At 41.3% G+C, this 24,728-nt stretch overlaps 3 protein-coding genes across 4 annotated transcripts; 1 reads left to right on the forward strand and 2 right to left on the reverse strand.

The window, feature by feature from the left end:
* Positions 1 to 227: 227 nt before the first annotated feature.
* LOC108630027 (UBX domain-containing protein 4) lies at positions 228 to 3,248 on the reverse strand. The gene is made up of 7 exons (XM_018033077.2): positions 2,938 to 3,248; positions 2,644 to 2,778; positions 2,015 to 2,442; positions 1,671 to 1,946; positions 1,300 to 1,602; positions 986 to 1,218; positions 228 to 914 (listed from the first exon to the last, which is right to left on the reverse strand). Exons 1-7 carry the CDS (start codon positions 3,017 to 3,019, stop codon positions 779 to 781), a joined length of 1,593 nt encoding a protein of 530 aa, XP_017888566.1. The 5' UTR covers positions 3,020 to 3,248; the 3' UTR covers positions 228 to 778.
* Positions 3,249 to 3,837: 589 nt separating this feature from the next.
* LOC108630026 (partitioning defective 3 homolog) lies at positions 3,838 to 8,570 on the forward strand. 2 transcript variants are annotated; one of them, XM_018033076.2, is made up of 3 exons: positions 3,846 to 7,136; positions 7,697 to 8,203; positions 8,276 to 8,570. In XM_018033076.2, exons 1-3 carry the CDS (start codon positions 4,283 to 4,285, stop codon positions 8,485 to 8,487), a joined length of 3,573 nt encoding a protein of 1,190 aa, XP_017888565.1. In that variant the 5' UTR covers positions 3,846 to 4,282; the 3' UTR covers positions 8,488 to 8,570. The 2 variants fall into 2 exon arrangements, 1 of the variants encoding a protein (XP_017888565.1); XR_001916869.2 differs by lacking the exon at positions 8,276 to 8,570 and having other exon boundaries at positions 3,838 to 7,623; positions 7,697 to 7,782.
* Positions 8,502 to 15,446, reverse strand: LOC108630025 (uncharacterized). Its single transcript, XM_018033074.2, has 9 exons — positions 11,062 to 15,446; positions 10,683 to 10,924; positions 10,415 to 10,592; positions 10,109 to 10,251; positions 9,866 to 10,044; positions 9,683 to 9,794; positions 9,437 to 9,619; positions 9,109 to 9,351; positions 8,502 to 9,010 (listed from the first exon to the last, which is right to left on the reverse strand). Exons 1-9 carry the CDS (start codon positions 14,102 to 14,104, stop codon positions 8,930 to 8,932), a joined length of 4,404 nt encoding a protein of 1,467 aa, XP_017888563.1. The 5' UTR covers positions 14,105 to 15,446; the 3' UTR covers positions 8,502 to 8,929.
* Between the last annotated feature and the right edge of the window lie 9,282 nt (positions 15,447 to 24,728).

Genomic DNA, 24,728 nt, shown 5'->3' on the forward strand with positions numbered 1-24,728 from the left:
CTTTATATCATCTCACCTGTTAGTTGGCGTCATTAATTTTGCGCTTCGCGGAACCACCAATTGCCTTAACGTATTTATATGACAGGATAAAAACCAATTTGTGCAATTTTTTTTATTTTTTATTTATTTATATATTAACAGAATGAAAGCCATCTAACCAGTACAATTCATATTTCTTGTTATAGAATAAAAGATTAGTTGTGTGTATGTGTGTGACTGCTATTCTTAACACAATTCTTATCCGAAAATACAGTAACTTTGATTAACATGATATAATAAAATAATTTTTGTTTTAAATAAATCTGAGAATACACGTGCCTAAGATAGACCTAAAATAAGACCTTCAATAAGTTTGATACTCTTACTACGAATATAGGGATATATATTCGAAATCGACTTCATGTCAGCTCATCTGTCGTATTGCAGTTGGATGACTGCGTTTGGTCCTTATATCATTTTTAACTTATTAAAGTGATTAGTAAGATTATTGATTTCAATAATGTGAAGTAACGCAGCATTGCAAATAATTGAATATTTCTCATTGAGTATATGACACAGATAAACTTCTCTTCGTAACTGCAAATTGTTGATCCTTTAAATAAATTGTCATCGTAATCATAGCCGTGAAAACGTGACCATCGATTGTGATATCGATAGGACAAAAATGTATAAAAGTTTAACAAAATATATTTGTAATCGAAGATATATCTGTTGCGTATCTAAAATTCTGATTAGCGAAACAGTAAAACCCGCTGGAACTTCGTCGATTTATAATAGTCTACATTTGTTGCGTTGAATTACCGTTCCACGTATTATTTTCATCACTATCCTCTCCACCTGAGTGCAATCTATGTACGTTTCCTTCAGTTTTTATGGTGGTGCTTACTCGATTGCCTACGTATCTTCTAACCAAACTGAAGAACAAATAATATTTTTTTCACATTTGTACTTAATACAATAGATACTTTTATAATATGAAACCTACCCTGAAGTGCTAGCAGTACTCTGGACATTTGATGCAACCGCACCACTCGCATTATTTTCTGCATTTTTATTTTCAGCAGAGCTGCTCGGTGGTTTCGGTACATCTCTGCGTCCACCAGTAAAGTAGCCTATTACATAATAATAAACGGCTGAAAAAATTGCGAAAGTAGACCAAATGAATCGTGGTACAACACCAACATCTTGTGCGGATGTAACGGTTGTCGTAGCATTTGGCTGAAATCACAAATCAAATCATTAAAGAACATGAAACCAATATTATGGCTACAATTATTATAACAAATGAGGTAAAATTACAGTTTTTAGAGGCAAGATCAATATAACTGCTGTAGGAACCAGTTCCAATTCTATGAGAGATTTATCATCGTCCTCGTGCGTTAATTCTCGTCTCGGAAAAGAGGTGGACATTGCATATTGCCGGAAAGGTAAATCGATGTTCTGGACAACGTAAGTACGTAACTCGCGTAGGGTAGTTGTTGGTTCGAAGTGCGCAACGTAAGGATTGCCGGATGGCAATCGAAACTGTATTCTGATGATTGTTGTCATTGGTGACGACGATTCCGGTGGTTCCGGTGGATTGATGGTTGGTTTTACTTGTTGCTACATTTAATAAAATTGGATAAGTATAAATCAAACAATTTAAATAAAAATAGTTTTCTCGTACAAACCTGTTGTTTTGCTAATTCTCTTTGCTTTCTTTCTATTTTATCCTGAGCAATTTGTTGCAAGATCCTTTCTCTAGCCAAAGCATCATCAGCTCTTTCCCTCAATCTTTCTTCATAAGCTTGCTTCATCTCTAAATCTTGTTGTTTTCTTCGCAAGTTTTGTACATCTTGACCAACTTTACGTCGTTCTATTTCTCTTTCTCTCTCTTTCTTCTCCTCCTCCTCTATGCGTTGTTTCTTCTGTAATTCTATTAATTTCCGTGCTCTTTCTACTTTTTCCTAAGGATATAAAAGATACATAGTTTAATGTGTTTTATTATTATTATTTATATTATTTCACTATATACTTCTGTTGTTAGCTCCTTGGGTGCTCCAGTTGTATCTGTAACCGATTCCGATGATCCACTGGCTTTCAAACTTGTCGACGGTTCCTCTTTTATGTTACTTTTCATTACGTCACTACTCTCACTGTTTGAGACAGTTTGCACCAGGGGTACTTGTGGTACTTCATTGTGTTGCACATTCGATTGTATTGCATTGGTATTTTTCTCATCTACATCAACCTTTACATTAGAGTCTGTCATATTGCTGTCTGCAGTAGTTTTCTGTTCTGCATCTATTAAGTTGGTAGATGCATTTTTGTTCTTTCCTACTTTTGCTAATACTAAGTCAATTTTAGAAGCTAAATCAGCAGCTGTTGTATTGCCAGCAATAATTTCCAAAGGTGCACCATTTTCGCCAATAAGGAATAAAGATGGCACAGATACCCATTTGTCTAATCGTAAACATTTAGGAAAATATAAATCTTTTGTTGAATCTATATGAAACATGACGTAAAATTAATAATTAAACTTTTGTTATACTTTTACTTTTTAAAGATGAGATATACATAATTTTCATTCTTGAATTATAAAGCATGATATAAAAATTTAGTTATCTACTTGATAAATTAAAAGCTTATTATACAAAAGGATACAAATCTGAGTAAAAAAGCCATAAGTCTCGGATCCACTTTCCAATCTTATTGCTACAAAATCATCTTGTTCCAGTCGGTTGGAAACTTCCATGGCATTGATTGCTTCAGCAAATTGTACAGATGCGTCATCCTTGCCTATAAATAATTTCTATAATGAATCGTTTTGCAATATTAGTGCAGTTGTTAGTGTAAGATATAAAGGAAGAAAATGCATGAACTTCATTTTAAAGAACTATAGGGTAAAACGTTTAATATCAGGACAAATCACAGGTTAACCTAACATTATAAATGTACCTTCAATAAAAACGACGAAAATTGCTTTCCTAGATTTTGATGTTGCCACTGCTTCGTTGATGCTACCTTCGAACCACTTCATCTTGCTTTTTGCGAAATTAAAAGAGCCTGTGTCCTGTTGTGCTATCGAAATATAATGACGTAATGAAAAAGTGGTTGAATCACTAGAAATTTTCTGTAGGACTTGACGTTTCAAAATCTACGTAAGGTTCGGCTAGGTGACGGTTTAGATTGTGTAAGACGAATCGTCTGGTCCATCGAGAATTCCAGCTTTCTTATCGTTTCACATCAGTGGAATATGTAATATTATAAGTAAAGAAGGCATTTTTCATTACAATTTTGTACGGATTTGTAAAAACAATTTACACGAGGTACACGTCAACGTTGCGTAGTAATATAGTATTGGTTATTCGTCTATTGTAAATAAGTTGAATTGTTCAGCACCTTTACATACAAATGATAGCATTCATAGTATATGACATCGTTAAATATTCTTTCAATTCTGTCTTATAGATTTATATTTCCGTCGTTAATACATATAATTGCAATAGAACTAATCAATGAAACTTGTGCTGATTGAAGATAAGCCTTCAAGTTTTAAACTTGAACAAGAATCGGTGGACGTGAACCATTTCGGTATGGTTAGTGTGTAAATAAGAGTGCGAAATAGTGTGTGATAAAAGTATAACATTTTATACAAGAATCGTTTTGTGTCTCCGTTTCAAGAACAGTACGGCTAAATTATGGCACAGTTCGTGAAAAAAGGTAAGTATCGTTGATGTCATTTCTTTCTTATTTTAAGTTAAAACGTTGTCCATCACCATCCACCTTTCATCGAAAATGGAGGCGCTATATCATACTACTTTGTTGGCTACACTGTTTGTATCGGCATGTTCCTTACGTTCCGTCGGGTTGTCGTAAGGGACAGTGGAATGAAATGTTGTAATGGCGAGTGCGTCTGTTCCGCATATTTGATGTTGTGATAAAGTTGGGCGTACGCGTCCACCTTATCAGTCGTGATAGAGTTTTTTTTTTAAATTTTGAGCATATATCCGTTCAGTTTTGATATATATACTACATTTTTACGAGAAACAATTGATAGTAATAAGAACACAGTGTCCAGTATACGACATTGGTGATTCATTATGGGAATATGGGAGTGCAAGACAGATAAGAGAAGATAATCGTATTACGGAACGGTAGTTCACGACTTTGTACATTCCACCTCAATTTGCTTCTTCGTTTACCGATACACGAACGAAGATTTAGAGCGTGCTATTGTGTCGGAAGTAATCAATACCCGCTCGGTAAACATATAACAAGAGAATATGAAATCAGAGCGAGCATGAAGGTAACTGTGTGTTTCGACAACGTTCGAGTGGTGGTTCCTTGCGGGGATGGAACCCTACTGGTTAAAGATTTAATGCACGAGGCTATCCTGAGGTATAAAAAGGCAACTGGAAAAAATGATAATTCATTAACTATAAACAGCTTATCCTCCTTAACTGGTGGTGGTCTCCTAGATCCAGACGATAGGTTATGTGATGTAGCTGATGATAGAGAGCAGATTGTTGCTCACTTTGTGAACAATGATGCTGCACATGGTGGTGGTGATGGGGCAAGTTCTGTTGGAACAAACAGCCCTGACTTTTTCCACCCAGACTCTAAAGAACCATCTTACGGAATTGATACACATTCCTCTATACCTATTAGCAGTATCAAAAGAGAAAGTACCAAAAGATTGTCAATGCATGCACTGTCAACTAGAGAACCATGTTTGACAGCGTATTCTGCTCAGTCCCTTCCCAGGGAATCTAGACGTAGGGAGCCATTGGGACAAGATGCCAAAGTGTCATTTGAGTATGGGAATGCTAATTTTGAATCAGGAGATCAAGGAGAAATTAGAGACATTGTAATAAAAAGTGAAGCAGGGCCACTGGGGCTACACGTGGTGCCATGTTACGATCTATTAGGCAATGATCAAGGACTCAGAGTCGAAGGTATCGAGCCTAATGGTAGAATTGCTAGAGATGGACAGATTGACTTGCACGATAAGATCATTAAAATAAATGGTCATAATCTGCTGCACATACCATTCTCCAAAGTGCAGGAGATCTTTCGTACCTGCATGACAGAACCATGTTTACAAATTTCTGTCGTGAAACATAAAAGACCGCACGAGAAATCATTACACAAAAATCATGGGAATACCAGTGGAGGATCAGAAAAGGAAATTGATGATAATATCAAAAAGCTTCAATGCAGCAATTATAATTTGCTGCAAACTGCTAACACACGCAAAATTGGACGCATGATAGAAATAGAATTAACAAAAGGCAGTAATGGTCTTGGATTTAGTGTCACAACACGTGACAATCCAGCTGGAGGTCATTGTCCTATATATATTAAGAATATATTACCAAAAGGTGCTGCGGTTGAGGACGGCAGATTGAGGCCTGGCGACAGGCTGTTGGAAGTTAATAACAAAGAAATGACAGGTAAAAGTCAAGCGGAAGTGGTCTCACTGTTAAGAAGTATCCCATCTGGTGGGAAGGTAAGGATTGTAGTATCACGCCAGGAAGAAATTTCTTCCAATATTCCAGAATCAGATTCTCAAGTCACTTCCACGAGTCAACCAACAGAGGCTACAGACAATGCAAAATATTGGAACGCATCGAACACATCACCATTAAAAAAGAATATTGAAATTCAAGATAAAATTAATACCCATAGCTATGATAAATGTGCATTCAAACCAGTAAAATCATCAACAGAAGATATCGTTTTATCGCCACGAAAAAATCGCATGATACTAACGTTAGATATACCAGTTCATGATTCAGAGAAAGCTGGATTAGGCGTCAGTGTTAAGGGAAAGACAACAAATACAGATGAAAATACTAACATGGACTTGGGGATTTTTATTAAAAGTGTAATTCACGGAGGAGCAGCTTCTAGGGATGGAAGATTGAGGACCAATGATCAATTGCTCAACGTTAACGGAGTATCATTGTTAGGACTGTCGAACTCGGACGCGATGGAAACACTTAGAAGAGCAATGCTCAATACCAACAGCTCTGTAACAGGAGTTATCACTCTTACAATTGCTAGGAGGATATCTTCGTACGATGGAAATGAGAAAAATTTGCCTGAAAATGTGCCTTCACTTCGTAAACTAGAATCAGTTAACAGTATATACATATCAGACTCTACAAAAGGTAGCGAAGGTAGGATAAAGGAAAAGAACAACATAAACTCTCAAACCGATATCTTGGATAATGGTGGGTTATTATCTTGCGTGACGGCATCTCCATGGAATCCAGTTATCGATAGATTAACCGAACAGTATAATAAGAATAGCTTAAGGAACGAAAGTTACTGCATCGCTACCAATAAGACGTGGATAGAGCCCTCGAGTAACGTGAAGAAAATTTCTATAGGGCAGCGTGAAGATCGTGCTGAACCAGTATTGTTAGAAGACTCCAATGAGTCACAACACAATGAAGCTAAACGTAACACGGACGATAAAGACAGTCAGTATTCTGGAGATCCAACGTATGATAGTCAGTTATCCTTGGAAGAATTCAATTCTTCCTGCAACAAATTTTCTCGAGATGCTTTAGGTAGACAGAGCATGTCGGAGAAACGACACGCTGCGTTAGATGCCAAGAATACGGATACCTACAAGAGAAATAAAAAATTACGAGAGGGACGTGAGAACAAGAATCAAGAACAGCCGAATAAAAAATCTGTAAATCAATCGACCGATTCGGAGGAGCAAACCAGACATAAATTTTCAGAAAATTACGAAAAGACTAAGAGCAAAAGTACTACCGAGGGTAGCGTCGTGAGCGATGGTAGTATGAAGCGTAATTTAGGATATGAGAAATCTGTAGACCCTACCCAGTCGGAATATGTGTACACAATACCCGGTTGCAATAATAAGTATACATCACCGAGGAAGCACTGGCTCGTGGACGACGTGCACGGCGAAATAACGAGCAGCAATAATTTTAAGGATGACCGTGAGGGTTTCCCAAATAGTCGGGGGGATGTCAAACAAGCATCTCTTAATTCAGCTTTAGATGATCGATACAAACGTTCGCGAAAGAAAGGTGGCATACGTTCAATGCTTCGATTAGGAAAAAATAGAAAATCGCTCAATTTTGGTGATAGTATAGAAGCTCGTCATGAATCCAGTAATTATTGTAGCGGTACCATTAATTATATTGCATAATATAGAGAAAGGGAATTTATAACGTAGCTGCGGAGTTCAAAGATATACATACACATATAGATAAAAATGTACTTGTGCATAAAGCCTAGAAAACACATTATACACGAAATATACGTCTTACACTCATCGCACGCGCGCGTACACGTACATAGTATATACTTAAAATATGTATGATTTATTCCAAAGTGCCTTACGTCATTGCAAGCAAAAAATTTATTTTGTATATACGTATATATATATATACATATATATACATTTTTGTATTTGTTTTCAATTCGTACCGATCATGTATCTATTTTTAAAATAAAATCACTTATGCATATAATAAAAGCAGTGTGTAAATTGAATTAATCTCGAAGTTCATTTTTGAAGTATGCTTCCATTTTGATAATAAAAAATTCATTCTAAATTCGATACAAGCAGTGTGTTATCAGTCTTAAAAAAACATGGTAAATATTTTTGTTAAATATGACAAACGTAATCTATATTTTCTGCAACTATGATATACTTTTTTTGTTGCAGCATTTCAATTGACGCCGAATCAATTATTATACCAACAGAAGCGTTATAGGGGCAAGATAAATATTAGGAAACCGAAAATATTTTTTAAAAAGAGAGTATTGAATGAACTTTTAACACCATTCTTCGTCAATCCTAACGAGGGCAAAACATTGGAAGAACTATGTCTTAATGCAAATGTCAGTAAGACGGAAAAAGAACTCGGACCTTATGATAAAATCATTGCGAGAGAGGCTCGTAATTGGTTTGACACTTCAAAAATGGTAGCTTGTTTGCACGTGAATAGCATGAGCGGATTAGATAAGTTTGATGTGCAAGTTCCATTGTACAGAGCAAACATGTATTATAAATACTATAATCCTTACCTAGTACGTTACATCATTAAGGATTCACCATACGAAGGTCTTGCCCCGCTAGTCAGTGATATGACTGCGTTTGTATTCAGCCCTGAGATAAATGTAACTGCCTTGCAAAAGATAATTAAAAAATGCAGGAAAATGTACACGTTAGGTAATTATTGTGTAACGGGGGTAATGGTAGAATAATTTTATTCGATTTTAACCGACTTGTATTTTTTTGCAGGGGGAATGTTGGAAGGAAAGGTGCTGAAATTTGATGATTTTCTGAGATACGGAACAATGGACATCACAACAGCTCAATCCGGTTTAGTTCAAGTCTTACAAAGTGCAGGCGGCGTTAACTTGAGTCAACAACTGACGCACCACCAATCAACACTGGTGACACGATTGAAACAGATCGGTACAAATGAGATAAATCCTAAAGACAAGCAATAAGCAATCGGTGCCTGTATAATTGCAAAACAATCTGTACCTATAATTTATTAAAAGTTCATAATGCACATGATGCTTTAAGTGAAGTACAATTTATTTTCTTGTGCCCTTTATTAGATCCATCGTTTGAATAACGAGATATTCGCCGTTTTATCTCATTATTTCCAATTCCTTAAAGGACGGTTCCGCGATAAGGCTAACAGTTGAGCAAGCAACGTATATAAGGTATACGTATGTATCTTACCGATATCAGTTTTATCGGTTATCAAACAGTATTAAATACGTATCAAGCCATTTGACTAGTGACTCATCCAGTCATGTGCGATCGATAATAATTGTACAAAAAATATTTTGCCTCGAGATGTGTGTACCAACTGTACTACATTTCCTCGTTTCTATTGTTTCCATTGTTCGTCCTCGCAATAATTGTATCGTATGGCGGCTTTCAGTGGCAGTAATTGCAACGAGGATGACACTTGACTCCATTTTCTCCGCACCTACAGCCTCCAGATGTGTCCCCCTTTCCCTGTAAAACCCCGAAATATGATCGATAAAGAAATAAAATAATCATAGTTCTACGCATTTTCTTTTTTCAATAACACATGATTCGTATCAGTTACTTACTCCAGGGCCCCAACGGGGACCTCTGGTCACCCAACATATCTCGGTTTTGCACATCGAACAACGCAACCAATCGCAACCCCATTTTTTCATCAAGACAACTGCACACGTGGGACAAGCGAGAGCTTCACCTCTATCCACCATTTCCTCGAGCATCTCGGCTGTTCTTCGTGATTCTTGATCTGTTTCTTTCGATAATCTCAATTCTTGCTGATACTGTTTGCAGTTCTTGCCAGTGTGTATGGCCTATGATATGAATATTCAGAATTTTCATTATTTTATTAATGAATATTTATCAATGAAATACAATATGTATATAACTCGTACTGACCTGACAAGTGAGACAATTGTTTTTACCACACACAGGGCACAGGAAATTGTTCACATCATCGTCGTAAATACACCAACCGGGACAATCGGGAGTTTTACAATGGAACGCGTTGTTCCCAGCATTATTCTCCGCTTGAGCGATTGATTTCGCTAAATGTTGCTGATAAACCTCTGGTTCGACAAGCTAAACACACGTCAAACATTTTTTTTTTAACATTTCTATATCGATTTCCTACGATCAACTTACTGCTTTAATTTCACGCTCTTGGAGAGTTGATTCACAGGTGTATTCTGAATCTCTATAAGGACATTTTACTTCGGGTTCTTCGCAGTATCGAATTGTATTAGCAATACATGACCTAAGAAAAATTGGTGATCAAATTTGTACAAAAACTGTGTAACTTTCTATTAAGTTATAATGAAAAAATACCTGCAGAACATATGTAAGCAATCTCTCAAAATTACTCCTTCACGAGGACCGTATGTAACGAAGCATACGGGACATTCTATCGGCTCGGAGTTTGGTATAACATCGCAATTTTCTAATGAAATTAATTCCTCGTATCTGTCCATCTTCACCTCTTCTGGTATGTTTCTCTCATCTGCCTCCTAGTAGCAATTACATTTGTTAAAATTTTTGAAGAATATTGATGTCATTATATTCATATCTCACCTGAGGTTCTTCGACTTCTTCATGATCTTCTTCAACGATTTGTAATACTTTCGTTGATGAACTGGCATCATCGTTTATTACGCTCGGTGCTTCTTCTATCTCTTCATCTTTTTCCACTTGTACCGCATTTTTAGATCTTAGTTCTACATTGAAATGAAAAAATGCTAATTAAGAGAAATGGATTGGTACATATGTATACAAAAATAATTTATAAATAATACGTAAACATTATTTGAAATAATATTGCTTATGAATACATTTTTATATTGTGCTTGTTTCACTGAAATTTGATTTTTGTTTATTCACCTGGTGCCACGAGGTACAAAAATATTGGAGATCCATTTACAGCCTGTAATTCATTAAGAGTCGCGTCGTCGCGATCGGCCAAATTTTTACCAATGATCCATCGTTGCACGTTTGTCGGTATCTCGAATTCCGTGTGTATTTTCGCCTTCAACTCGGCCACTGTCATCCTACTCGGTAGCTGTTATTATATTCCGGCTTAGTATAGCATCTAATATCATCATATGAATTGGCAAACCCCAGTTACCCTGATTTGAGTAGCACTATTTACCTGGAGTGGTATCGGTCCCTGGTGAGCAAGCTTGTCTTCAATGTACATATTGACTTTAATCAACTGATCTTTGAGACGAGCTGATCGTTGTCGAATCACGGAACAATGGATCTTAAGCCGTGCTAGCTCCTTGGCTAAACCTGCCGCTTGTTGATGGTGGCCCGATGCAATTGCCGCTTCTAACTTTCTAAGTAATCGGTTTATGGCGAGCGTATTCATGTTCTTACCCGATGTACTATCATCTGCGATGAACAGCGTAAACATTAATATACTAGTAACAAGAACGCTTGATATTAAGGATTAAATTTGGACAGATGATTCATACAAAGGAATCTGTGTCTCCGAAACTATTTTTAACAATTGTCAATGAAACCATTACCTTCTTCGCTGTCTCCAACTACGTCTTCGTTAACGTCTAATTTCTGTTCATTCGTCGAAGGAACTTTCGGTACTTCATCGACGTTACCAATTTTCGTAACGCCACTTCTTGCAGGAACGGCACGTTGTTTTGGCGAGGGTGGAACATGAGCGTTCGCGTAGATCGATTGCTCGATCACATTCGCGTAAGTGTTTTCGTTCAAGTGGGTTCTCGTCGTTTTTGTCGCTTCGATTTCGGCGAAATCCCTCGGCCGTATCAACTGAAACGTATTCTTCACCAGTCCAGAACCGCCCAAGTTTTTCCCGGACGTCTTGTACAAAACGTTCTCCTCCTTCCATCCCGAGGTGGATGGCCGCGACGCGGGGGTTTGATTCAATCTTCGTACATTTCCGCTCGTTTGCACCGAACATGATACCTTCTGTTTATCTAGCTCGTAATCATTCTGCAGAGCGATATTCTCAACTTTCGTTACCGCAGAAACAAAATACGTAGTCTTGCCGGAAGGACCGGTCGCCGTTTCCTTCCCTGCAGCTGGTCTCTCCGTCATGTCGATGTTATGTGTCATAGTTTTCCCTGGCTTCGAACGCTTTGGTAACGAGTGTTTCATTTCCTTCAACATCTCCTTCAAATCCGTTGTAATCGGATCCTCGATAGTGTTCAATAACGGCGACCTGGTCTTACCCGATTTCGTTCTCAGATCGGTTGAACGACCGGCATCCGCAACGAGTATCGATCTCCCCGGCTGCGCGTCGCTCTTTATCTTCGCATCTTTCTCCGCCTCTACAAGGATATCGAGTACTTTCGTTACCTTACTTGATATTCCAGCTTCCTCTTCCTCGTGAACTTTAGTTCCCTGATTAGTGGCGGCATTGCTGCCGCGAGCAGACTCCCGATCGATGAATTTAAACTCTTTCATACGCAACTGCTTGTCGATCTCGTCGAATATGTCCGAGAACTCTTTCTGCACACCATCGAAGCGTCGCTTATCCAACTTTCTCGGTTCTTCGAAGATATTCGATGTCACGTGTTGCTTGTTCCCTGTAGAATCACGAGTAGAAAAGTATCCTCGCGGAGACTCACTCTTCGTTTTGGTTTCTCTTTCCTTTCTTTCGCCAACTTTCTGTGTTGATTTAATCTTCTCTTGTGTTACAGACGCGACGTCGTTTCGCTGAGAAATTCGTTCATTCATACGATTCGCAGCCAGTTGGCTTTGCAAAAATGATATTCTGTTGGAAGTTTCAGTAGCCAATCGATCGTTCTGTTCTCTATTCTTTGTTCCCGAAACTTTAGACCCCAAGTCTGCGTTATCCAGCTTATTCCTAGTTATGTTTTGTTGTTGTGGAAAATATCTAGAAATATCTTTGTCGATGTGACTACTTTGCCTGCTGGTAGATTGCACGGGAAATTTTGAATGATCCTTCCAATCACTGGTGTGATCAATGCCTCTCGCGTTTCTCACTACATCTCGATCGAATTTCGACGGTTGATGATCCCTGGCGTTCTTCGCGAAGAAATTTGCATTTACCGTGACCTTGGTAATGTTGCTAATGGCGTTGAACTTGGAGATCAGAGCCCGCGTGCCGCGCCTGGGCGACGAACTCTCCATCGCAGAGGTGACGATGTCTTGAACGAGCTCCTCGTTCATCTCGTTTCTTTTTTCGAACGCGTCCACGAATCTCGATGTTTTTAACAGCATCGAGGCCCTAGCGCGCGCCTGTTCCTCTTGTACGATCGCTGCGGCTTCTTTGTCAAGTTCGCTGATGTTAGTCAGAATCGACAAGCCGGACTTTCGTTTCGCATCCTTCTTCCTGTCCTCCGCGTGTCCACCGCGATGAAAGAAACTCAATCTAGACAAAGACGCGTCCATAGAATAATTCGTGGAAGGAGCTGCGCTCGCCGGGATGCAGTCTTCTTTCATTTCAAACGTCGAGCTCGTTGGCCCTCGTAGAACGTCTCCCTTCCTAGACGCTCCGGAATCCCGAGAATGTTCGAAAACGCTTCGTTTGTACCAAGGTCGTGGCATGGCTGTGCTCAGAGTTCCGATGCTAGGGATCACAGTCTGATTATCCTGAAGGATGTCCGACGAGGCGGCGTTCTTCTCCTTCGCACTCTGCTTAGGCTCTCTTCTCGATAACAGAACACCACCTTGAAGCATTAGCGTGTCGTTGCTGAGAGTTTGCGCGTCCTCTTGTCGCGCTTCTACGTCCATTCCGCCATCGGTAACTTGAGGTTCGCACTTTTTCGCGGACGAATCACCGTCAACGTTCCTCTCCGGCGGTTTCGGTGCGCGTCGCTTTCGCCTGCCGCTGTTCTTCGGTATTTCGCGATCATCTACCTCGGTTGCCTTAATCGAAGTTACGGGAGGATTTGGTGCTCGTCGCTTGCCCTTCACGTGCACCCTTCTTCGCGCAGAATTCACGTTATAATGAGCTTTACGATCGTCTAGTCTCTTTAACGATTCGAACAGTCGTCTGTCAGTTAGGTGGCTGTAGGAGTTAAACGTGGACGAGGGTTGCAGCGAGTATCTGGCAGTTATGTCTCTATGATGAGAATGAGCGTTCGCAGGCAACGTGGAAGCAACATCCACCGGTTCGTTCTCTTTATTGCCAACTGCGACCTTTGTGGCTCCAGCCGCGAATGGACCAACTTCGGCAGCTTGCTCGAGGATGTCTAACGACAGTCCATCGCATTTGCCGAGCGTGCCCGTGTGAAACGCGAAACTGCGAACAGTGGTGGTACTGTAAAACGTGTCTACACTCTCCACGCTCGACGATACGCTCCGCCGCCGTCCGGTTTCATCCTCTTCGTATCTGTCGATGGTCTTTCGTCGCTTGTCCACCGTCGACTCGCGATTACCGGATCGTTTGAACCACTTGAATAACGAGAACCTCGTGTTACCGCGTCCCTCTTGTACGTTCCGCGCTACGTGCTCTGCGGACGTTTCCGCCGCGGCAACGTCCGACGTTCTTCCTTCGCGGTCGCTGATCCGTACGCCATTGGGGAATGTATTCGCCTCGATGCTGCATGCGGTTCGCTGTACCATTCTTACTCACCGCATATTCCCTCTCGCAGCCAGCTCCGCCCCACTGCTCATCCACTGCCTCGCATAGTTCTTTATTTAGATTCACTCGAATGTGTAGTTTTAACTTCCTTCCAGTTCGTCTCTATTGGTAAAGGGCAATCTCCCATGCAACCTCCGAATGATTCTTAGAGTAATTTCTCACACTCTGTGTCACCGTTCCGCTTTTGTCCTCTTCCTAATCCAACCTGTCCTCCGGCTCTGGTATCTAATTTCGCGATGCTTCGATCCCATCCATCAACGCCATCGGGTTTAACAGGTAACGACGGTCGCCGAGTACGGAGACAAACTTGTGCGTAACATCGTGTTCCGATTGAGTTACGCGGTTTCGTGCGACGTGTACGTGCGAAGAATGTATCGCGGAACGGTAAATCCACTGACGAATTTCGCTGCGAAACCGTCGGAGACGCTGCCGAAGCACGCGCGACAAAGATACTCTCCGGTCCACTATTAATAGACAGGCCTTCTCCTGCCATGGGTTATTTTCAAATCTACTCTCGCTGTCTGCGCGGCCCGCTGTTCGAAATCAAAACAGAGGAATACGCGCTGTGCCGTACGAGATCGTTCGTAACTCGTTGATGAATATTCTTACGGTGTTGTATTCTAAATTAATTAGTATTGGAAATTGGATACAGGCACCCTACCTCCAGCTTTTTACGCCGAAATTTCACCAACTTGTGATTTTTCACTCTTTGACTCATAGCTGTATCATTTTTTAACCGTCACCCTCAACTTTAATATTCCTGCCCTTACAGACCGTAATCCCCACCACTTAAACCCGGAATCTATATTTTACCCCGTATTTCGTTCTCGAACTTCTACCGGACGACTGTCTCAGAGTAAAATTGTAGTTTACTGTCAAAACACTCTTGCCTGACTTCGTGTTATTGGATAACTTGTACTATTTTTAATGCAGAATAAGTTAACGGATTATACCGATGGCTCGTAGAAATAATGCTATTCAATTATTCAATCAATGCACTTTGTATCAAAAAGGATTTCAAATTCTCGACATGATTCGGTTTTAATTTCCACTGAAACTTTGGCTTGAGTATTAAAACGAAAATTGGATACATATAAATAGTGTCATATAAATAATTGAATACTACGATAAAGTGTCACAGTTAATTAATAGATCACGTGAAAGTTTTACATGTATTGTCACAGAGATTTGTATCATATATGCAAACTTCATTCTCGCCCACGGTATTATTTTGGGATTTGACTAATCCCGTGAGAGGGCATGAACCAACGAGACGATGACCAGCGTTTCGGCTTTAAGCTAACCGATACCGCAGCGGCCAACAAACTAAAATATAAGTGTCGTCCTCAGTTATTTGAAAAATATCCAAAACCACGTACACGTCATTTGATATCTGACACCGTGCTTTTGTGAGCGTTACACATTTTTGGTCCGAACATGAGAAACTACTAAGTTCCTTTTAGATTCGTCAGTCTCCTACAAGATTTGCCATCCGCTGAAAATAACATAACATCTGGTTTCACGTGATTCTTTCTATCAGAACGTCTATAAATGAATGACACTTCGGATATTAAACGATACTTTCAAATAAGCTTCTTCCTGGTCATTATCGCGTTCGAATAATCGTATCTTTACTTTCGAGAGAGAGAGAGAAGATTCATAGTAATATAACTTTTTTCTTTCAACGTTTACTTTCGCCCGAACACGACTAATTCAACAGTTAAAAATTTCTCCGCTACTCGCTCATGTATACTTGCCATTAACGAAAATTTTTCGGTGATAACGCGGTTTGAGAGCGAGTTCTGGTCCCGTTTGGAAATTAACCAAGCGAGTATTTTTAATTACATTTACTCGGGAAGAAGAAAGGTATCAACGAGAGCCGACGTTTAACCTTTAGCCACGGTGAACCACCTAAGTACGTTTGCTCAAGAGTTTGCGCCGCGGCGCGGCGGGTATCTCGAAAGCGGTTTCTCTCTGCTCGTGGCACAACACGCACCGCGGGTTCCGTCTGTAGATATACTCGCGTGCGTTTAAGCCCGCTCATGTAAGCGGCGTCGAGGCACAATACACACCGCGCTGGCTGCGGTGAAAGAGATCTATCCGCGAAAGAGAGACGATCGCGCCGCGTGGAGGACACCACGTGTTTCCATATTTTCTTTAATTACACAACGACAACGTTTAGTGCCCAGCTGGTATGTCGGCCGCATTACCCCTTTTCGTTAAGAGATTTTATTTAAACGAACTGCGAGATATGTAATTCGCTTTTAATTCCTGCGTTGGAGGGAAGTCACTGTTAAATAAAAGCGGACCTGAATTGCATTATGTTTGCGCACCTGCGCTCGCATCTTCGCGCCGCGTATACATTGACTTTCCTCTTATCTCTACTCCGCGTTCCTCAACCCCTTTCCTACGATGCTTATCGTTCATCGCGATCAATGACAATATGTATCTTCATACTATCGGGTGTCGTGGTTATATGCTCCATGATACGGTCTGCCCGTGACATCCTCGAGGAAATTATCATTCGTTCTCGATTTCGTTCGATTATTGCGAGCAATGAGACGGCGAGGAGCGAACGACGTCGCCAAATAAAGTCTCCAAAGAGGCATCCTCGTGTGGTCCACGTGGCGGAACCCAGATAGACTCACAAGCAACCCCTCGTGTACGTTCACCGACGAACGATGTTACTGTGCTCGCGTGTGCGTGGTCTTAGCTCACTTTTATTGTCGGAAGTCGAACTGGAGCGCAAGAGTCTACTACCGCTGCCACCAACCCCTTCCTCGCTCTCGTCTTGCCCCTCGCTTCCCGTTTCTACCCTCTTTCTCCATCTTGTTCAGGAGTTTATTTCGCGAATCCACCCATACCACCCCGGCTTGGCTCGAACCCTGGTTCCAGGCTACGTAGCAACGTCATATCGCGTCCTGAATACAAATCGCGATGTTTCCGTTCGCGAGTTTCCCGAAGACTTTCAGGACGCGATCATTACCATTAATGAAGAAGTCAACGGTGCATCGTGGTCCTCTCGCTGACCCTCTTTATCATTTTGTTCGAGCACTTCGACCGTAGGAAACACTCGAGGTTTTACCCTCGCGCTCGATTCCTCGTCCTTTCTAAGCGAAGTCTCCTCTTACCGTATAATTTAGTGGAGGGAAAGGGAGAAAGAAGTTCGGGAAGTTGATCGTAATCCACGATCGTTCCCTTCCGATATCGAGGGCCATATTTGCGATTTACAATTATTATTTTGCCGTATCTCCAAACCAGAACGCTACAAGTCGCGTCCCGGTAGCCGATCTGCCGACGGTACAGCGCGGCGTGTCGTTGAACTTTGAGAAGGTCGCTGTTGCGGTGTCGTACCATTGCTTAAAATTTAGTTACCTACCCGTTGGATCCGGCGATGTTTTATTCAGATACGTGCGCGGGCCAGACGCTACATCGTGCTCTCCTGGTGAACGGGGACACAAATTAATCGGGATCCGGTACAATTTTTGCTCCCACTCCCCCCATCCTCTATCCGGTAATGGCAAAAAGTTTTCCGGCATGTAAAGCGAGATGCCGATCGTGACGACGGTGTTGCTTCATTTAGGCGACGCTCTTTCTTTTCAGTCTTAAATTAAAATTAAAGCAGATGTGCTCGAGTATTTAGGGTCCCGTGCTTCTACTGTGAACAAATTTTCCTTCAGGTGTATAATACAATTTGTAGTTTGAGCCATAAACGTTTTTCTATCTAATTTCTTAGAATTTTCAGAAATTCTGTTTCTCGAAAAGAAGTGTTAAACGAAAGAATTAAGGACGAAGAACTGATTTTTGTTATAATCTGTTTATGAAACCATGAAAATTTACTTGAAGATTCGTTCGCAATGTTATTATCACATTCTAACGGTATTTCCCAAAATACGTATTTTGAGAGGGTGAGAGGGAAAGGGATTGTACTCTACACGATCTGTTCATCTTAGCTTGTGAGTAGAGCAGGCGGACTTACGATACGTGAGGGACAATACTTCTCCGACGGACTTCGACTTGTATGTCTGCCCCGGAAGCCTTTGGCTATCCCTTTAGTTAGGCCATTGTTCCGTACGTGAGCAAGATAGTTAGATTGTCTTCTCCAAGTTATCTACTGTACTGGGAGATTAGACGTCCCGGTTTCACTTCTCTCCGTATCCATATGTCCGTATCCACGTACCACAAGCTGCGAGAGCGTGCTTCTGCAATATCCGGCAGTTGCACCGGCTGATGAACACTCGTTTCGGATGCCCCGGTACACTCGCCGGCGGATCCAGTGGATTCGCGAAATAATCGCTGATACGCGCGTGCCAAATTAAATTGCCGCGTAAATTTGTTTCGCGGCGACGCGAAATAAATTATGAAATCCTCCGCGCGCGCATTCTCTCTTTATGCCGACACGAAAATTTGATTTCTCCGTCGTTTTAACGTCGTCACATTCTGTCGACAACCAATTACCATTTCGATAATCATAAAATTAAAAGCGGACATAACCGATCGGTCGATCGATCGACGAATTCTCATTAAAGTAATCTACGCAGAGTAAAATGAAATTCGTCACGTTATGAGATTTATAACCAAATTTTACTGATTTATTGCAGTCTTTTTTTTTTGAAAAAAGAAACATTTCAGCGTATATCCTGATGAACCTCATAATGTTTCTACGTCACAGACAACGCGTCACCCTCCCTTAATAATCCCCATGCCGATATCCTCAATGCTTTTTCCATCCCCGCTGTATCGTTGGGTTCGATCAGCTATGAAATTGATTCGCGGTAAATCTTTCACTTCAATCTCGCAGCACGCTTTAAAGCGCTTTACGTTGCGCACCCTCCGAAGCAGAATCGGTATAGGGATCGTGCATAGTCTTCTGAGCTGAACGTATTAACCGAAACGCGCTCGATCAGCAAAAGGCCGGATGGTCATTTATCAGAGACAGTAGTATATCGATTCCGATAAACGGGATCAGTGAAGTGTTCGAGATCCATCGCCTACGAGTGGCCGACCTGGCATAGCGGGTGGAGAGCGTAATCGTGCTTATCATATGCAGTTAGTTGTTCTATTTGCCGATGGGAACGGGTGGGCTACCTATTATTGCACGTTTGTTACCGAGAACAACAAATACCCGGCACGTCATGGATAATAATCAGGACGAAAAGCGCCCATTACATTCCAGTTTCGTTGCGTACACGCGCGTACATTCCATAAACGGGCTTTGACTCGTCGGTATTTGTATGATATCAAATTAATTGTTATTCGATGTATTTGTTAAAATTGCGGTCTCCTGTGAATCGTTGATGGTAACTATTCGTCGTTAAACACGCACCTATAACCGAGCGAAACAAAGTCCTGAAAGGTAAATGCGTGGAGATATTAATATAACACACGGCCGCATTTATTATACATTAATTAGCGTGAAGAGTAAATAATAAATTAAATTGAATTCTACCGTGTTATTACCACGAACAAAAGCAGCTCCATAAAATTTGGTAATTGAAGTATGTGATGTCCCGTATATTTTGAGGGACGCAATGAAAATAAAAGAAACCTTATGGCATTTAATTAAATGGACATTTCTGTAGCGAATATTCATTTGATAAGGATAATCGAGCGTGTTTGATACAAGGCGAGAATCTACGATCGTTGCACGTATTTATGTCTGTTGCTTTGCATATGATATCCCAACGTAGCAGCTCGCAAATGATTATTAGAATCGGATACAGGACAGGATAACCGTTACGCGGCGGTATCCCTTCGAGCACTACGGCATGAAATAATTATATCCCATTGTGGTGATCGAACTGAATTAATCAACGCGAATGAACATGGTAGATTCAATTAAGCTTCTCCGTTTGTCCTTCCCCCGAGACTCATCCCCGGCTCTTTTTATCACGCAGGTACAATCGCCCACTTCCCACAGTCAAACGCTCTATATTTATCTTTTCATCATTCTTTCGACCATTAATTGCAACCTGCCTGATTACACAGTGAACATAATTTTCGTTTTATTGACCTCTTGTACTGAAATTAATCGGATTTTTTTCCTATCTCCAATGAATATTCATCTGTATGTGTTCCGCTACGTTTTTTTATTCCTCTGTGTAGGTATCCCGGTTTTATTAATGAAACTGATATTGATATTTTAACCACATCTTAACAATTATTATCGATTACAATCGAGCCAGCCACGAGTACGTGCAGCTTGTCAAGGGTCGACAGTCAAGAGTCGACAGCGTTAAGCTTCTGATAGTGGAGAGAGGGGCTGGTTTAATCGTTAAATCCCGACAATTTTGATATCCGTGAAGTAACCCGGTATCCCGCGGTAATGATATGGACAGGATATCGATACGCTCTGTTACAGACACCAAGCACTGTTGTTGCCTGCCGAGTATCGATCGTAAATTGTAGCGCGATTAATTGAGCCCACTTATAAAACGGTCCCGCCGCGTTGCTGCCGTCGCGCCAAAGAATAACCCGGTTCGCTCGCAATAATTTATCAGCCGATCACTATTTCCGATCCTCCGTATTAATAGCGAACAACCCGTCGATCACGTCCCTTGTCGTTTATTTCCGTCGGAGAGCAAATCGTCGCCCGGTGCCATTCATTACGGGACATTAAAGAAACTTCTCTTCCGTATTTCACTCCTGGAGATACTTTAATGTCATCCGAGATATCCGTCAAGCTACACCGCATCGCGTCGTCGCGACGCGTACCAGCTCAAATTTTTCAACGCGCCATGCCACACCGACTGATACACCTCCGGCATAAGTGATACGATTCTTGCGTCTGCATGAGGACGTAGTATGCTCGATCTGCGGAGGACAGACAACATTTTTGTTGACGCACTTCTCTATTTGATAAAGAAGCACTCAGATAATTACATGTAAATCAAGCCGAGCGCCGAGTATCGGTCGGCTCGCGACCAAGTTTCGGATACACTATGCCACCGTAGTCGTAGATTAAATCATTGGTTTGGATTTCGGTCGGATCTTTGTTGGACTTAGGTTAGATATTGGTCGGATTCTGGTTAAGTCTTAGATAGCTCTGGGTCAGACGTTGGTTACATCTGTGTCCTATAGACAAGCGTACACAAACAGATGTCCGAATTGGAGCTTACACGTGTATCAACAGTTGTTCCGATCCACTATTGACCGTAGCGGAATTGATGCTACTGTAACTGTACGCTCCTTCCACTTTCTCTCTTAAAAGTAATAATCAAAATCACTTTTCAGTGTATCTAAACATATAGTAATTCATCTAGCTATTTCTTTCTGAAACATTGAAACTACTTTATATCCTTAAATATTTAATCACGTAAGTAAATGCTATGTTTTGTTAATGAATTCAAAGCCTCCGTGCAGCAAACATGTTCCGATATGAACACCGAGAAACCGGAAATCGCAGCGTCACCATTTATTCGTTACCTATTAATTTGGAGACGGTGTATGCTAAGCGGGTTATCAACTACGGAAATGCTGACATCCGCATTAAATATAGATAAGTTCGCTAGTGTCTGATTCCTGTACAAGAATTGGCGAGAGTTAAACGCGAGTACACGCGAGACGGATATACGCAAATCACGTTGAAGTAAAGGCGGCAAGGTCTTGCGCGAATTTTTCTACTGAAGATTTTATGTCTCGCGGAGCGTTCGTTCGCTCGTGCCCAACCACTCCAAGGCATTTTATGGTCTGCGTAGTAGCAATCCAGATATTATGCTGGTATACCGTTCGTTCAGACGATTCTGAAACACAAGTCATTTCTGCCGCCCGTTCACTTTTCCTGGTTTATACAATTCTTCGAGATACATATGAGGTAACCCGCTGTTCTTACGCTCTGCGATATATTATCGGTTTACCGCCAACGCACCTGCTCTTTGTCGCCGCTCATGTGGAATTAATTACGAATTGTCTTATTCCATTTGCGCGGAGCGCGTATGTAAGTACGCGGCAGCTGCTCTCGTGCAGCTAAAATGATTTAAAGTACGTCCAGGTGTTGAAAGGCCATAGATGACGTTAAAATGTGGCCTGAGAACGTATGACGGGGAATTGTGTATAATTGAGTGATGCGGTCAAAAGAATTAAAGTATTCTCGGATAGGTAGCAGCTTTCTAGGCGATAAATGTTTAACGGATATACGCAGCCACTCGAATTTTTGGACCAGAATTTGTTTTGGAAATATATATAATAAATAGAAATTTAAGAATTGAAGCACGCGAAAAGGTTTCTGAAATATAAAAATCCACAAATATTCATAAGTAAATAAAATATATTTAGATCGAAGTAGTGAAACATTGATCAATTGTTACTACGTTGAATCTTTTTTACGTTATTCTCGACGTGTTTCCACTTGCCTATTTCTTTTCATGTCTATATCGACAAAAGAAACTTACGGAGCGATCAAACGAGATGAATAGGTTGTTTGGCTTTGAGATTATGTGCAAGAGGTAGCCGAGAGCGAGAATAAGAAAACGAAACTGTCGTGCGGAAAGGGAAAGGGGAAGCATTTTTCTATCCGCCACAGATTTCGGACAGACTCGTTCTCTTCCAATAACGCGATCGCGGAGAATCGATTTTCAATCCAATCATCAGAGAATGCAACGTGTAAACCGTAGTGAAAAGTGCAATATACTTTCATGAGTGGCCTATGATCAGCCAGAATGTTGGGAAAGACGGGATGCAATGCGGATAGTACGTTGGTTATGCGGTTGGAGGGTGGAACGGTTGAAAATCGAATACTCGAACAAACCCTTGCACTGGCTACCGGGACCCGGTATAAACTCATAACACCACATTTTTCCTTCCCTCCACCCTTTCGCTCCACGCTGCCCCTTTTATTCATGCCGCCTTTCTTCTTCTATTTTCGGCCAGTATCGTTCCTTTTATTCCAGGAACAAACGTTCCTCTTTTACCATTTTCGTGGTCCACGATTCACCGAACTAGATTTTCACGAAGTTTGCCCATTTTTATGCAGAGATCGATACGCGTTTTATTCCGCCGGCCGAGGGAATTGAACGATGTTCACACGACTGACGTTAAGAATCTCACGGCTCTCCGCGTTTCCTGAAAATGTTCATCGAAGGAACGAACGCTTGAGAGCTTTCAGAAGATGGAGTGGGTGCGAAAAATCGCGTTTACGCATCCCCTGTGCGTTGCCGCGAAATCGCGAGGAGGTTGCCACTTCTGGGCCACAGTCTCGTCGCGAGATAGACCGACGACGAGCCTGCTTTCTTCTCGGATTTCCTTTCAGAATCAGTTTCGCGAAATCTGAAAATCTAGAAGTTCCCGGTCTCCGGTGACGAGCGGGCGGTTTCGGGAAGATTTATTTTCATGAGAGATCCTTCTATCCCCTCGGTGATACCGCCTCAAAGGAGATTTCGTTTCGGTTCGACCGGTGGAAATCATGCGAGCTCGATTCATTTCTCTCTCTCTCGCTCTCTGTTTCTCTCTATGTCGCGTCGGTGGATTCGAAATTACGACGCGAAGCCTAGAGTCTAGCACGTGGTTGAACGTGTCTGTGTGCCAGACTGCATTAGGCTGGGTATACATGGCATCCATCGAAATACCCTATAATGAAAGGGAGGGAAGGTCGCGGAGACAGCCGAGAGCGAGAATAAAGTATGGATTGCTTTTAACGGGCTCGCGAAGAATAGGAGACGATAGATAGAATAGCAGTCAAGGCGAGATAGCTTTAAGATGAGGAAGGAGGAAGGAGCGGGTGGTTCGAGGGAGACGAGAACGACGTTGGACGAGGGAAAGGAGAAACACGTACGGAGAAAACGGACACACGAAGGGATCTGTTACACATGGACATAGACAGAGAAAGTGGAGTAGGTACAGCTACCGTGCAAGCTGCAGTCTCGATAAAACATTCAGTTCGAAAAATGCTGCTCCATGAAAATTCCATTCGCCATTACGGCACGCAATCTCCAGCTGGATATCGTTTATTGCTATTATCGGCCATATCGCGGCCAGATTTACGTTCTGATGCTTATAATACCTCGCCACTACCACCGTCCTGATTTGCCACTTACACTTTCCGAGAACTCGCGCCGATAGTTTCACGCGCTTTCGCCAATCGATATTATCTGCGATTTTACATATTTCAATTATTCATTTTTCTCCTTATTCAATAACGATCGCTTAGCGGCTTAGTTTGATATTTTGATCAGGGATGAGCTTATACTATCTATGGAACAGAATTTTAAATGATATTGAAAAACTAATATTTTCCTCCTATTCACTTGTCAAAACTATCTTGCTCGACATTGTTATAAGATTATCTTTGTTTCTATGCAACTGAAACTTGCTTATTATCACCTATGTTAGCTTTATCGCATTAATATGGAAACGTAAAATCTATGAAGGAAATAATCCTTTGCGCGTCTCCACTTTAACAAACATCATAATACAATATAACGGTAAGCCAAGCAGCGACGGCACAAATTGCACCACCATACAAAGAAGGAAAGAGAGATGACGGCAGTAACTCTCGGTCGGCGGACGAACGGTAGTACCGAAAGCATGAATCTCTTCCAACGTGGTGGCCCGATTCCCGGAGATTATACACCGGGGCATGCAACTTTTTTACGATGTGTACGGAAGAGC

This window comes from Ceratina calcarata, unplaced genomic scaffold (genome assembly GCF_001652005.2).
Source record: "Ceratina calcarata isolate Rehan_Ccalc_2016 unplaced genomic scaffold, ASM165200v1 scaffold62, whole genome shotgun sequence".
NCBI lineage: Eukaryota > Metazoa > Arthropoda > Insecta > Hymenoptera > Apidae > Ceratina > Ceratina calcarata.

Bases quoted from the DNA above. Each gene is read 5' to 3' on its own strand.
- LOC108630027 (XM_018033077.2), bottom strand. From the start codon at position 3,019: ATGAAGTGGTTCGAAGGTAGCATCAACGAAGCAGTGGCAACATCAAAA. The intron at 2,779-2,937 runs GTACATTTATAA...AATTATTTATAG, and splicing joins TTTCGTCGTTTTTATTGAAG to GCAAGGATGACGCATCTGTA. The intron at 1,947-2,014 runs GTATATAGTGAA...TTATATCCTTAG, and splicing joins CCAAGGAGCTAACAACAGAA to GAAAAAGTAGAAAGAGCACG.
- LOC108630026 (XM_018033076.2), top strand. From the start codon at position 4,283: ATGAAGGTAACTGTGTGTTTCGACAACGTTCGAGTGGTGGTTCCTTGC. The intron at 7,137-7,696 runs GTAATTATTGTA...TTTTTGTTGCAG, and splicing joins AGAAGCTCGTCATGAATCCA to CATTTCAATTGACGCCGAAT. The intron at 8,204-8,275 runs GTAATTATTGTG...ATTTTTTTGCAG, and splicing joins CAGGAAAATGTACACGTTAG to GGGGAATGTTGGAAGGAAAG.
- LOC108630025 (XM_018033074.2), bottom strand. From the start codon at position 14,104: ATGGTACAGCGAACCGCATGCAGCATCGAGGCGAATACATTCCCCAAT. The intron at 10,593-10,682 runs GTAAATAGTGCT...ATATAATAACAG, and splicing joins AGGGACCGATACCACTCCAG to CTACCGAGTAGGATGACAGT. The intron at 10,045-10,108 runs GTGAGATATGAA...AATTGCTACTAG, and splicing joins AAGAAGTCGAAGAACCTCAG to GAGGCAGATGAGAGAAACAT.